General features: G+C 46.6%; 7 protein-coding genes across 8 annotated transcripts; 4 read left to right on the forward strand and 3 right to left on the reverse strand.

The window, feature by feature from the left end:
- Nucleotides 1–2,485: 2,485 nt before the first annotated feature.
- Nucleotides 2,486–3,594, reverse strand: TERG_00410 (uncharacterized protein; the record flags this gene model as incomplete). Its single annotated transcript, XM_003238371.1, has 2 exons — nucleotides 2,486–3,224; nucleotides 3,341–3,594. 2 exons carry the CDS (start codon nucleotides 3,592–3,594, stop codon nucleotides 2,486–2,488), a joined length of 993 nt encoding a protein of 330 aa, XP_003238419.1.
- A 599-nt stretch (nucleotides 3,595–4,193) lies between these two features.
- Nucleotides 4,194–4,604, forward strand: TERG_00411 (uncharacterized protein; the record flags this gene model as incomplete). Its single annotated transcript, XM_047747591.1, has 1 exon — nucleotides 4,194–4,604. The coding sequence occupies one exon, from the start codon at nucleotides 4,194–4,196 to the stop codon at nucleotides 4,602–4,604; it is 411 nt and encodes a 136-aa protein (XP_047603551.1).
- A 485-nt stretch (nucleotides 4,605–5,089) lies between these two features.
- Nucleotides 5,090–5,725, forward strand: TERG_00412 (uncharacterized protein; the record flags this gene model as incomplete). The annotated part of the gene is made up of 3 exons (XM_003238373.1): nucleotides 5,090–5,254; nucleotides 5,308–5,470; nucleotides 5,532–5,725. The coding sequence occupies 3 exons, from the start codon at nucleotides 5,090–5,092 to the stop codon at nucleotides 5,723–5,725; spliced, it is 522 nt and encodes a 173-aa protein (XP_003238421.1).
- A 102-nt stretch (nucleotides 5,726–5,827) lies between these two features.
- TERG_00413 (uncharacterized protein) lies at nucleotides 5,828–6,551 on the reverse strand (the record flags this gene model as incomplete). The annotated part of the gene is made up of 2 exons (XM_003238374.1): nucleotides 5,828–6,445; nucleotides 6,507–6,551. The coding sequence occupies 2 exons, from the start codon at nucleotides 6,549–6,551 to the stop codon at nucleotides 5,828–5,830; spliced, it is 663 nt and encodes a 220-aa protein (XP_003238422.1).
- Nucleotides 6,552–7,166: 615 nt separating this feature from the next.
- On the forward strand, nucleotides 7,167–8,591 carry TERG_00414 (uncharacterized protein; the record flags this gene model as incomplete). The annotated part of the gene is made up of 7 exons (XM_003238375.1): nucleotides 7,167–7,188; nucleotides 7,255–7,428; nucleotides 7,498–7,605; nucleotides 7,670–7,800; nucleotides 7,867–7,944; nucleotides 8,011–8,067; nucleotides 8,142–8,591. 7 exons carry the CDS (start codon nucleotides 7,167–7,169, stop codon nucleotides 8,589–8,591), a joined length of 1,020 nt encoding a protein of 339 aa, XP_003238423.1.
- Nucleotides 8,592–8,925: 334 nt separating this feature from the next.
- TERG_00415 (uncharacterized protein) lies at nucleotides 8,926–11,655 on the reverse strand. 2 transcript variants are annotated; one of them, XM_047749098.1, is made up of 2 exons: nucleotides 11,173–11,655; nucleotides 8,926–11,049 (listed from the first exon to the last, which is right to left on the reverse strand). In XM_047749098.1, exon 2 carries the CDS (start codon nucleotides 10,486–10,488, stop codon nucleotides 9,817–9,819), a length of 672 nt encoding a protein of 223 aa, XP_047605106.1. In that variant the 5' UTR covers nucleotides 10,489–11,049; nucleotides 11,173–11,655; the 3' UTR covers nucleotides 8,926–9,816. The 2 variants fall into 2 exon arrangements, with proteins under 2 accessions (XP_047605106.1, XP_003238424.1); XM_003238376.2 differs by having other exon boundaries at nucleotides 8,926–10,517; nucleotides 10,611–11,655.
- Nucleotides 11,656–12,046: 391 nt separating this feature from the next.
- On the forward strand, nucleotides 12,047–13,123 carry TERG_00416 (uncharacterized protein; the record flags this gene model as incomplete). The annotated part of the gene is made up of 1 exon (XM_003238377.1): nucleotides 12,047–13,123. One exon carries the CDS (start codon nucleotides 12,047–12,049, stop codon nucleotides 13,121–13,123), a length of 1,077 nt encoding a protein of 358 aa, XP_003238425.1.
- Nucleotides 13,124–13,307: the final 184 nt, after the last annotated feature.

The following is a 13,307-nucleotide window of genomic DNA, read 5'->3' on the forward strand; positions in this document are numbered from 1 at the left end:
GGGGGTTTGTGATTCTCTCCCACCCTTGTCTAAAGGGGTTTTTTGGTGTTACCCAAAAAAACGGGTTAAATTCCGGGGTTTTTCCCCAAATTCAGCGGGTTCAAAAGGGGGGAGGTTTTTCCCTTTTTTTTTATTTTAAAAAAAAGTTTGTCCCAGGAAAAATTTTCCCCCCCCCCCCCCCCCCCCCCCCACAATATTGTTCATCTTGTTTAAAGGCTCTATCTTCATATCTTTCACCAGGTGCCTTAGGACATGATTCTCTGCATCTCGAGACAATAATTTTACTAGCTTAGTAGGGACACTTCTGTGGTGAAATAGTAGCACCTCCCCGCGAGTTTTAGGAGGCCTCGCAATCTCAGCAGCAAGCACGAAGTCTGAGAAAAAGAGTGCTTGCATATCCTTGGCCACTAGGTACGATACTAGCACATGGAAAGTCCCGATTGTGAAACTCATTTGCATTAACGCTTCGAAGTCGTAGGCTAGTTGGTTGATACACGCCATCCAACGCGACCATCGGGACATATATTCTAATAGCGTGGTGAATCCAGTATATATCATGAGACCAAGGCTCAAAACAGCGCTGGGTATCATCGCCTGGTCAGGGGTTCTGGTCAAACAAGCTAATGCGCGAAAGACAGCTGACTGAGCTAATGTTGTCAGAATTGTAGTTAAACAGAAGAAGAAAAAAGCACCCGCCTCCCGCCTAAGGTTGGCCATGAGGTAAACAAGGATGTTGAAGATGAACATATTGACAATCTTATATGGCAAATCAGAAAGGTAACTTACGATTGCCTGTGCGGATTGGTGGTAGAAAGCGTAGCGATCCTACTTCTCAACAACCGGACGTTCGGCGTAGATAGTTAGGACCTATTTCTTATTTGAGTTAAATCAGGTATTCAAACTGCAGGAAGGACAAATGTTGAATATGGAGCTATCTGACCTCAAGTTGACTCGCAAAGGCATTGAAAAGAAGAGAGAAGAAGATAAGTCAACCGCGATAGTAGAAACTGGATGTATTTGCGCTGAGGTTATAGAACATGCTTCCTAGGATGAGTGTCATTATGATGTTGAACAAGGGGGAAGCAATGGTAAATCCGGGATCAGCTAGCTCCCGGGCTGGTCAAGGACGTTAGAAAATTGGGAACAGTTTGTCTGGTAGGGCCTGTAAAAGGGTCAGCCCTAATAACGCTGAGGATAATCAGCCGTACCATATGCAAAGACACTAAGCCTCTTAAAGGCAACATTGAGGGACTGAGTAGGTGCGGATGCAGGGTCTGATTCTATCAATTGGACAAATTCTTTCACCCCAAATGCGAGCATCAGATGCTGGGAACGAGGGATCAAAAATACTACCCGGTGTGGGATTGAATACCTGTGGCTGCCCCTCAACTGAAGCAGAAGCTGAAGATATGAAAGCCTGCCTGCCACACCTGCAATGCCATGGTGCAGTTCCTCTACTGTCTGCTTGTCAAAACGTGCTCCTAGTCATTCATTGGTTCCAGATTCGTTGGAGAAGGAGTGTTATCCATGATGGATGATGCCTCTGACGTACCATGACCCTTTAAGCCTTTAATATGGCCTCTTTGAGACAGGGTGCTATAATCACCACAAGTTTATGTATCTCTCAAAGTAGGTGTATGCTATGTACCTCAGGGAAATCGAATACACTGATGCCCCGAATAAGCACCTCTAGAGCTCATAAGGCTGGGCCTAGGTGCAGGCAGAACAATTGATGTAAGCGTCCGAACTAGGGTTGCCGCCAGAATGGCTGCATCATCATGATGGACACGACATTCCTAGCCAATTTACACATTTCGCTTAGAACTGGAAGGGGAGAGTCAAATGATAAGCGCATTAAGATCAAATAAAGACGAAAAGAAAGAATAACTCTAGAAGGGACTTGAAGATAGCGAGAATGTAGTCAACCATCATCATGGATGTATGGCTAGGGTTGGGGAATGCATGACATTCCCTCGGATTGATGCCTGGATACTAGACAGTGTCCGGGGGCAGCATAATATGCTTTGGTTGGATGAAGGGGGTGCTCATGCATATGCATAACCTGGTATCATATATAACATCCATGAATGATATCCAGAATGTAATTTGGGAATGAGGGTACTGCTGAGATTTATCTGAACCGTTGGACGTGGGATGTTTCGACTTTTGGGTTCTACGCTTGGCGCGGACACAACCGCCCGAAGCACGCTAAGTCGTAATAGGTCAGTCCCATGTGGCTCTGTTCTCCGGCCCAGCCCAACCTTCCCAGAGCCGCCGCTTGCACTTGTGGGTCATATTAGAGATTAACACAACGGCATCACTGTGCAGCAGCATAAGTTCCACTTCCGACAAGTCAGATACACCGGGCAAGATACGACGAATCCAGTGTCTCTTGTTCTTTTACATTTTTTAGACTCCTATTATGTTTTGTGTTGTTATCCCATAGGATTCACAGAGTTGCTGAAATAATTTTGTATTTTTGACGCTAAGGGTACCTCCAAGTACAGCTCTCTTTGCAACTCTCTCTGGCGATAACTCTTGAAATGTTAAGTGTTTCAAATGATTCAGATGCGTTTCTTGGATATATCTCTCCCCCTTTGGACGGCACCAAGATCATTAATAGCCTTAAGTGAAAGGCAATTTTCCATCCATCAATTATATCCCATGCCTTTTCCTCATGCTGGGTAACGTACTCATCCTCCACATCTTCTGTGCTCTCTTCCTTGACATTACCTGTATTCTCATCCTCTACATTGTCCGTACTCACTTCCTCTTCTGTTTCATTGGATACCAATTCAAGGTCATCTTTAGTCTCATATGCAGCCAAATATTCACCGGAGATCACTTCAAACGGTGCATTTGCCGGTGCCGCATTCTCGAAATTTACCAATACCCGGAAACACTGCAGCTTTTTCATCCTCGTTAAAGTAGGGTAGAGATTTTCTTCTAGAAGAGCTCTAAAATGTTCTACTGGCTTGCTATTTTTACGTCGAATGATGCTGATATGTAAGTGTCGAAGGCTCGGCATCTGTTCGTTGAGGACCGTGACTATTTTGCTCCAGATGGTTTCGTCCAAATAACAGTCAACTAAGTAGTTACACATGTCACATTCAGACTTTGAATTGAGTAGTATATCAATCCAGAAAGTATGTATACTGCTGTGGGCTGCTGGTGGGAACAAGGTAAGTATCCCCTTGGGACGGATTACTTTAAATATGGTACTCCTGTAGCAAACGGCGAGTGCCTCGAAATGTCTATATTTCACTACTTGTAAGCAGCCGCTCACTACCCAAATCTGAGTACAGTAAGAGCTCTTAATTTGAGACAGTTTTTCACTTACATTCGTTGACAAACTTTTAGCAGTGCTATCGACTGATCAACTGCATGAAGTTTTCCTTCATCTGAACCTCCCCAGTGCCAGGGCTTCTCATCCATTTTTATTCGTGGAAACTCTCCAAGCACGAAGAAGTATACACGGTCTCGAAGTTCTGGCGGCAGCTTGGTGAAAAGTACTGACTGGGTTTGAGGCAGCTCCGGGTTCTTGAAACCTGGGGTATCATGAGATTCTTCCATGCCAGATGAATTGGTAGCCATATTTACTAGCACTTCTCAGGTTAGGAGAACTGATAGCAGGAGCCTTGCGGCTTCTTGAAATTATTGTTCTCAGCCCGATAGTACACCAACGGCGACTTCATATTGGAGGAATCTCGTCATCAACGTTTATAACTAAAAAGTCTCGTTATCCCGTACGGACTAAGTACTATCAACTTTCCAATTCGGGTATTTGACGATACCTGAAATATTCAGCAGGTTAAGATATGCCCTAGGGTAGTTAACAGTCTAATAAAGTTACAGAGATTAATTAACTTGTTAACTAGCCAGCTCTCGGCCTGTTCATCAGCTGGGACTTCCACATGCACGGAGTATATCTTAGCAAACCCATTATCATCACCTATCGACTGCTCGTTTATTCTCTTGTATCAAATGGTTAGTAGTTATTTCATATTTGACATTAATACGTAGTTGACTAGTCAGTTCGCTAGTGCTAAGTCAAGTGTCAGAAATAACTACGGAAGTTTGTCCTAAACAACTAGTTAACCAACCAACGACAACACGGAGTAGCAGCACAACTCCTCGTCGTGAAAATACATTTCCATCGAGCACTTGTTATATTCCTTTACCACTAGCTCTAAATGTTTCGTTATCTTTATGCGAGTCATCGGTTCTGCTTTAAGCACTTAGTATTGCGCTCCTGTATAAGCGTTAATGCCTACCCACCGAGTCAGAATTTTCCACAGCTTAGGTCACTCGCTTCTCATACTGCATCTGCTGTTCAGAACCTCCCCATAACCGGTTTCACAGCCTTAGACGAGCGCCAGAAGATAGAAGAGGAAAGATATGGCAACTACGTCGCCGAACGCTTCTATCCAGTACACATTGGCGAGACATTTCAGTCGAGATACCAAGTTATTACAAAACTTGGATACGGCGCAACCTCTACCGTATGGTTATGTCGAGACTTGCAGTATGTTTCTCGATTACAAAGTGCTATTATCTGCTTCTTTCAAGCTACTTACATGCCACAAGAGAACATCGCTACTTGACGCTCAAGGTCAATGTTCGAAGCAAGGGGCCTAACCCTGAGATTGAGCTGACGAACTATATGAAGAGCATAGAAGACATCCATGGGGGGGAAGTACATGTCCGCAGAGTGTTAGATTCGTTTAGCATTGACGGGCCCCACGGAACACATTGCTGTATTCTATATGAGCCCACTGGTATCGACTTAAGCGATTTCATACACCGTTTAGAGGATGGAGCTCTCCCTCAGGTCATGCTCAGACCAGCTGTCCGGTAGATTCTTATTGCACTGGATTATATTCACCAACTAGGAATTATCCATACAAGTATATTCAGTTTCAACACATATTTGGAACCTTAACTGACTTGGCTCCAAGATATACAACCAAACAACATCCTACTGGGCATAGATGATTAATCTGTGCTTTCGCAGCTTGAACAGGATGAACTTGAACGCCCAGTTTCTAGGAAACAGACACCTTCTCGAACAATATACCTAACTCGAGAGATGCATATCACCAAAGGATTCCCAATTCTTTCGGATATGGGAGAGGCTCGACGTGCAGAAACAAAACAAAGGGGCCTTATTCAGCCCAGCATATATCGAGCACCTGGAGTGATGCTGGATATGGAATGGGATAACAAAGTTGACATATGGGGACTTGCGCAAACGGTAAGTATTCATATATAACATGCTAATGTCCAACAAATCTAACTACGCTACAGATATGGACAATTTTTGAGCAACGCCATCTCTTTGACAACATCAACCCTATAAGAGAGTTGGATCACGGTCGTAGATTTGCTGAGATGATATCCCTAAGGGGGCCCGCGCCACTTGAATTTCTCAAGAGAAGCAAAGAGAGCCCGAAATACTGGGACGAAAATGGTGATACCTGCATCTAATTACTTTACTTGCGCTGTGAGTATACTAATCCGTGTTATCTTAGGTCACTGGAAACTGTCAAACATTTATCCAATCCCAGAGCAGTCTCTGGAGTCCCGTGAAATCCAGCTAAAAGGGGACGAAAAGAAACAATTTCTTGAGTTTATGAGGAAAATGCTGAAGTGGATGCCAGAAGACAGAGCCGATGCTCAACACTTGCTCTTCGAGGATCCATGGGTACGGGGAGGAAACTACTAATTCCTGTGTAAGAATGAAACCTCAAGCCCTTCTTATTTATGGTATCTTAACTCATTATTTAGCAATCGTTCCCTAGATTAGCCCTACGTGGGCCTTGACGATTTAACTCGACATCTCTTCTGCTCGCACTTTCTCAAACGCCTCGAGGAACGTGGTTGGATCCTCTGCTCCTCCAATCTGGTATTTCCCCTGGATAGTGAAATTGGGAACACCCGAGATATAAGCTCTTTTTGCTTCATCAACCTCTTTATCAACCTCTGGCCCGCCCTGGTCACTTTTCAGCCATGCCTTAACCTCATTTTCATCCAAGCCCGCCTTCACTCCAGCAGCGACGAGGGTATCACGAGAAGTTATATCTCCCTCATTCTCAAAATACGATGCAAACAGCTCTTCGACGACTCGTGTCTGGACTGCTTCTCCTTTGGTTTTCCCCAGCTGGATCAGTCTATGTGATTCACGGGTATTTCCTGTTCGTCCGCCGGATTTAAAATTGATACCCTCCTCCTGTCCAACCCGAGCTAGGCGGGCCTGCATCATGGCCACACGGTCGGCGCCAAAACGAGCATTGAGATACTCAGTCTTATCAACGCCGATCTCCGGAGCATGGGGATTCAAATAATACGGAAACCAAGAGATGCTGAAAGTATCATTTGAGTCTGTATGGGCTGCCTTGTACATGCTAATTCCCTTCTCAAGACGTTTCTTTCCTACATAGCACCACTATATATCATCGTCAGGCCTGGTGTATGATATATGATGTCGAGCATTGAATGTAACTGACCGGACACACTGTGTCAGAGACTATCTTTATGGTAAAATTCGTCATTGTGCTGATAATCCGATTATCAGGAGGCTAAATCTTTCATTACCTGCAGTGGCAATCTCTTCGGTTTTAAAGCGAAGCAGTTAGACTTCGATGCCCTGAACATGCTTATAAATCAACCGTCATCATTGTCATGGCAGCAACTGATTGAAGAACTTATTCGAATAGCCGGACTGAGGATATTGAATTCCCCCAGTCCATATAAATATGTAACATCGTATACAGAATCAGTCATACGAAGAATTTCATTCCGTGCCATTACTCTAGATGCCATTTAAATACCACATAGCCTGTGCTCCGTGCTCTGTTCCTTATGCCCAGACATGAGGGCATCTCGGGTATTTAGTTAACTGAAAGTTCCCCACCACCGAGTTTCAGGTGGAGATGGACAGAATCCCCGCGATGCGAGGCAAAGAATGTATCGACAAGACGGAGTTTAGATGGCGATATGAGTTAAAGACAACTTTTCGAGGATAACAGCTAAACTCCGTTCTTGCCTTTGTCTATATATTTCACTCGTTGCCCTGTCGTGAGAGTAGACAAGTCTCTGAAGTTACCTAGTTATCAGATATCAAAACTCAGCTACCCCACGACGCAAGTAACCAACGATCAACGACCATGACTCGCATTCTTCTTACAGGTAAGCTCACTATCGGATAGTGACCCTGAATAACGAGATAACAGCAGGAGTGCTGACCCCAGACAGGCGGAAGCGGCTTCATTGCTGCACATGTTCTTGATACCCTGCTAGAGCGTGGTCATTCTGCGGTGACTACTGTTCGGTCTCAGGAAAAGGGTCAAAGAATCCTCGACGCTCATCCACAGGTTGGCAAAGACAAGCTTGACTTTGTGGTAGTTGAAGACATCGCACAGCCAAACGGTAATTTCCTTCTCCTATTTGTTGACATCAGAGAGCTGTTGGGCCATTGCTAACGGTTGCCTTTTTTAGCATTTGATAAAGCTGTTATTTCTGAGCCTCCATTCGAGGCCGTGATCCATACTGCCAGCCCCTTCCACTTCAAGATATCAGATGCTAGAAAGGACCTCCTCGCCCCAGGTACGTTGGATTTATGACACCGATGTCACTCAAGATACACTCATGCTAACCATGACATGCATAGCCGTCAACGGAACGACTGGTATCCTTCATGCCATCAAGAAAAGTGCCCCCTCAGTGAAGAGAGTTGTCATCACCTCTTCATTTGCTGCGATAATTGACCCCGCAAAGCCGAGTAACTATGTTTACTCTGAGGTAAACGAAAATTCTAGGACCTTAACCGCCCATAATTTTACCTGTCAAAGCTAACGAAATTAATAGGCAGACTGGAACCCAATCAAAGAGGATGAGGTTGACAAGAGCCCAATTTTTGGGTATCGTGGCAGCAAGACCTTCGCGGTATATCAATTATTTTCGACATAATAGTTATTTCTGGATCAGGGCTAACACAAGTATTCATAACAGGAAAAAGCAGCATGGGATTTTGTCGAAAATGAAAAGCCTGGATTTACTCTCGCAACGGTACGTGTACTTGCCTGTTCTCTTCATCCGAAAAATGAAAGAAACTATATACTCATACCTAGCTACCTGCTTAGTGCAACCCGCCCCTTGTACTTGGCCCTGTGGTTCATTACCTGGCCTCCTTGGATGCCATCAACACCTCTAATGAGCGCATTAGTGATTTGATCACTGGAAAGGGCAAGAACAGCTGCCCACCCACTGGAACATCTCTCTGGGTGGATGTTCGTGATGTCGCAATGGCTCATGTCCTCGCAGCCGAGAAGGCGGAGGCAGCAAACAAGCGATTCTTCCTTGTTGCTGGCACTTATTGCAACGCGGATGTTGTTGAGATTATCTCTGAGAAATTCCCCGAGTTACGAGACAAACTGCCATCTGGTGACGCTCTCGCGCCGGGTAGGGTACCCCTAGAGCAGCGCTTTGGATTTGATACCTCGAGATCGAAAGACGTGCTTGGGCTGACATATCGACCATTGACTGAATCCGTGGTGGATACGGTGAAGAGCCTTAAGGACATTTGTAGTTAAACACACAGGGTTCTACAATTTACATTGCACGCCTTGGTTGCTCCCATATCGCTTGCTGCATATTAACTAGTTGAACAAGAGATATAATTAGTCACGAAGATAATCTCCTCCACTTTAATTCTCGACCCTATTCCTACCACGAGCATGACAATGTAGAAGTGTGACGGCGACGATTGCAATAGGACTCATTTACAAGCCCTTTATATGGGAATCTTTAGGAACAGGAGATGTCTTTATTCAAATCCAGTTGCCGAGTCCAAATATTGGATTAGTTTATAAGTACGACGTCCCGTGCTCTCATAGAGCATTTGGAACTTTCGCCCTATGGCGCTCAGTGTTCGCATTACCCTGTTCTACACTGCTTTGCTTTAGAGAGCTCTGATCATATAGTATATATTCGTGTCCCTGAGCCGGAGCCACTGGATTTTACGGGTATCCTTGATCAGTGGCCATGGAAACAAGGACTTCCTACAATGAATATAACACGCCAGAGACAGCGTGCTGAAAGTGTTAGTCAAAAAGGACACTCAGACTTCCGGTATCGTCAAACCTGGTTTATTTTGGTATACTTTTTGTAGTTGCCCATCCAGTATATTTCATACGTTCTCCATAAGTAGAAACAATTTTTGAGAGGCATAAATAAAATACCCATAAGGGCACAGGATAGAAGACTAGAGGCCGTGACGAGAAGAAAGCATGCAGTGTAAGGAGGGGGGATGAGGGTTTTTGCGGGGCGGAAAAACGTGTGAAGGTGAAGATGAAGGTAAAAAAGGGCTTCAAGTGAAGGGGTGGTGGAACAAACACCCTGGGAGTATAACTACTAACCGGGAACATTTGGTAGTAATCAGCGCGAAAAGTGTGACAGGGATATAGCAGAGACAAGGGGCGGAAAAGGAGAGGAGTGGAATGGTTTTTATTCGGAGGAAATCATTGAATGAAAATGTCGAAGGTAAGTGAGGGTCCGAGGCCCTTTTTCCAGCAGGTAAGAAGGCAGGAAGGGGAGGCATTTGAAGACGAATGATAGAAATAAAGGGAAAACGTTAAGTAATCTGAGGATAATAAGGAAGTGGGAAAAAGAAAACGGAGCAGGGGATTTAAAAATATGAAGGACACCCCCGGATCAAAAAAGTTGCTAGTGGTATCGCAAAGGCTGTAAACTCCAGAGTCAGGCTATGTTGAAACATAGCTGGACAGCCTACAAGAGAGGATCCAAGCGAGATCCGCTTTACTCTGGCTGCTGCTGGCTGCGGCGCATCTTCTCGGCTTCAAGGTTTTCGTAGAGAAGGTAAAGAGCCTTTTCGTTTGCTTGGGCACTGCCCATGATCGTAAACATGCGCTCTCCAGTATCATCATGGGGAGCTTTAGCGATAGAAATTCGTGCCCCAGAGCTTCGTCGGATCTCACTGATCTTGGTACCACCACGACCGATGATGCAGCCGACCATGTCAGAGGGGATGCTGATATTCTGGGTTTGAACCTCCTCGCCATCCTCAGTCACTAGGGGGATGCCGCGGTTTGGGTTGTCATTGTTTCCACGTCGACTGTAGCTGCTTGGGTGGTCGCTGAAGTCAGCACCGTTTCCGGTGCGGTTATATGATCGGCTGCTTCCACCATAGCTAGGGTTAGTTCCAGTAACAGAGCCTTGGCCAGAGCTGGAGCCGACGGAAGCCCGGACAGCGGGATTGTAGAGGACGGTGCCAGTGCCGCGTTGCCAGTCATCAATGAGACACTTTCCAATCTCCCAAATGGCCTTTTCAATTCCTTCTGGGGTTCCTTGGACTTCGACAATTCGCTCGGTGGACTGGGGTAGCATTTCCTTCTGGGCAACCATGCGGACTCCGGAGGCATCTTGGATGTACTTGATCTTCAGCCCTTGTCGCCCGATAATGGTACCCATCTGGTTATGTGAGATGAGAAGCCGGACAGCTAAGAGTCACAAGCACAGTTAGTTCCAATTTCTTATATTTCCCTCTGCACTCTAAGTGAAACGGTAGGTAAAAGTCAAATAGTAAGACTTACAGTGTGTACCGTTGTTTTGGACTACTCCACCCATGCCCATCTGGGGAGCACCCTCCAGTAGACTCTTTGCCACAATCGAGTATGCCTTCGACGTGCCTTGGAGAGGACCGGTAACCGTGAGGACACGGTCATGTACACCTTGCACGACCTTGCTAACACCAGCCTTGACACCAGTCTCATCACGCAGGTCAGCAACGTTCTTCCCCGCTTTCCCAATGATGACACCGGCTTCCTTGGAGGAAACGATAGCGCGAAGAGTTAGCATCGACTGAGCATACTCTTCTTCAGTCTTTGGAGGAGCCTCAGCTTCGGGTTGGTCGTTTACGCTGACGCGACTGAAGCTCTCGGCGAGGGTCTCCTCGGCTGGGCCAGGGCCGGATTCACGTTGTTCGGTGGTAGACATGATTGCTTGTATGGCGTAGGAAGTTGTGATATCGATCTATCGAGAGAAAGGACCATATCTTAGCAGATGTAAAGAAGGAATGAGGACCATCTATCGGCAGGGAGGAATTTGTCTTTTTGACTTGTGTGAATATGAGTCGAACAAAGAGCGGAAACTCACTCTAGATGTCTCTGGGTTTTTTGTGTCCTTGTTGTATACAACGTTTGCAGAGTGAAAGAACTCACTTGGGCGCAAGGACAAGGAGAGTTCCTGAAGGCGTAAGGGATCAAACAGGAGCTGTGAAGAAGGCGACCGCGGGGGGAGTCGGAGACGAGTCAGTCGTACGGAGAAGGATCTGTGTGCGTTGCGGCGGACGGTGAGCGCGGACTGAGTTTTTGAGGTATTCGCGGTGGGAGAGCGGGCGGCGGGAGAAAAAAGAGGCGGCGGAGAAGGGAGAGAGAGAGAGGAGAGAAGAGAGAGGAAGAGGTGAGGAAGATAGAAGGGAGATTCGCGATGTCGGTTGAGGGACGGAGGTGGTGAGAGGAAGAGAAGAAGAAGAGGAGGAAGATGAGGAAGACGCTGGAATTGTTTGGTCGTCGCCGTTTTTGGCCAAAATTTCACGCTTTACACGAGGATTATGTAAGCGCAGGCCAGAGGTTCCACGGCCAGAAAGGCGCTCGCTCGCTGCAGCGATCTACAGAGGACTTGAGAGACGGGCTGATATTGGATTAAGCGGCTTAAAATAGTTATACAGCAGGGCCAGGCAGCTGTGTTGCTCCCTGGCAGATAGACCAGCGGCGTTCTTTACACACTCGTGCTGTGCCTCAGGCCTCAGGATGGGCAGAGGACCCAAGGCGTCATGAATACTTCAGATGCAGTACCACCATGCAGCAGAGTCTTATCCCAGGTGCCAATCCCAGCTGTAGAAAAAAGCCTTATAAGGCCTGTATTCTCCCCCTCACTCATAAGCGAGCCTTGTCGACCATCAACCAAAAGGGGGAGGGCCTTCTTCACAGAATAGTATCCATCACCATCTCTAGATCTATCATTGAGAATGCTTGAATCAGCTATCCCTCTGCACCTTACCCAGGAGCGGACTCAGCCTGCAAAGACGCCGGATAACTATGAGCCGCCTACCATAGCATACACATCACGATTCACAGAGAATGTCAAAGACATCGTGATGGCCATAATAGGCGCACAGTATGCGTCTGCAGCAGAAAACGATGGTGTTGCCATCTCCAAGATACTAGAATTTGTGAAAATCTCGACCGATACAGGGGTACGGCCATCATTCTCGGAGTTAGCATCCGTGACTGATGCAAACGGCTCGTACAATATTGCTATCCTTGCATATTGGCCGAGCCAGGAAACATATGAAAGTTGGAACACAGTTAGCAACTTCAGAAGCTGGTGGGAGAGTCTAGACGCTGAAAACCAGCAACACGGCTGGTTTCTGGAAGTATTCTCTCCCACCACAGATCGGTTCGAGACCGTAGCCTCTGATGAGAAGGTCCTCGAAGGGGCTGCCTGTATGCGAGAAAAAGCCAGTGGACCAATTCTAGAGCACGTATATTGGGGAAGCATGAGAGACCGGATGCCCATCTGCCAAACAGATGCCGTTCCTGGAGACACCACCAACTCAGCTGCTCAACAGTCTGGCTGTACACTTCGACGTCGAGTTCGGGTGCCTGGACGACAAAACCTGGTCGTCATTCGATCTGGCCAGGATTGGTCCAATACCCGCCCCGAAGAGCACAAGCTGTACCTCGACACGATGCAACCACCCTTGATCGAGGGTATGACTTTCCTCCGCGACCAGGGCAGAGAAATCGGATGCCATAGCTGTCGACTCATGGACATCGTGGACAATGACACCTATGAGGTCGCTAAGGATCGCACCTTTGGACTAGCTTATTGGGATAGTCTCGGTTCGTTGGAGAAATGGAGTAGAGAGCACCCTACTCATCTCAACATATTCGGGACGTTCCTGAAATACGCCAAGAGGCTGGATAACAACGTTTCCCTCCGTTTGTTCCACGAAGTCCTTGTCCTGAAGCCGGAGCAGCAGTTTTTTGAGTATGTGGGATGTCATGAGAAGACTGGAATGCTCGCTTCTCTTGCTTCCTAAGACTTGACTGTTAGTCAGATACGGCCTCATCCCGATAACCACCGTTGTAAGTTCATCCTTTTGGCTTCAGGTAGGGGATCGGCCATCTATGGACCAAGCAAAGCATCCAGGCCATCTCCAAGGAGCGCAGGGGGTCGTTATCGCTTGTTGATTCTTTCTCGTTGCTTCTGCTGTTTCTGATGTT

The sequence above is a fragment of the Trichophyton rubrum genome, assembly GCF_000151425.1.
Source record: "Trichophyton rubrum CBS 118892 genomic scaffold supercont2.1, whole genome shotgun sequence".
NCBI lineage: Eukaryota > Fungi > Ascomycota > Eurotiomycetes > Onygenales > Arthrodermataceae > Trichophyton > Trichophyton rubrum.

What these genes read in the sequence shown, in the direction of transcription:
- TERG_00415 (XM_003238376.2), bottom strand. Translation starts at nt 11,013, where the DNA reads ATGTCTACCACCGAACAACGTGAATCCGGCCCTGGCCCAGCCGAGGAG. An exon ending in CCAAAACAACGGTACACACT is followed by an intron (nt 10,518 to 10,610) that starts GTAAGTCTTACT and finishes TGTGACTCTTAG; the next exon opens with CTGTCCGGCTTCTCATCTCA.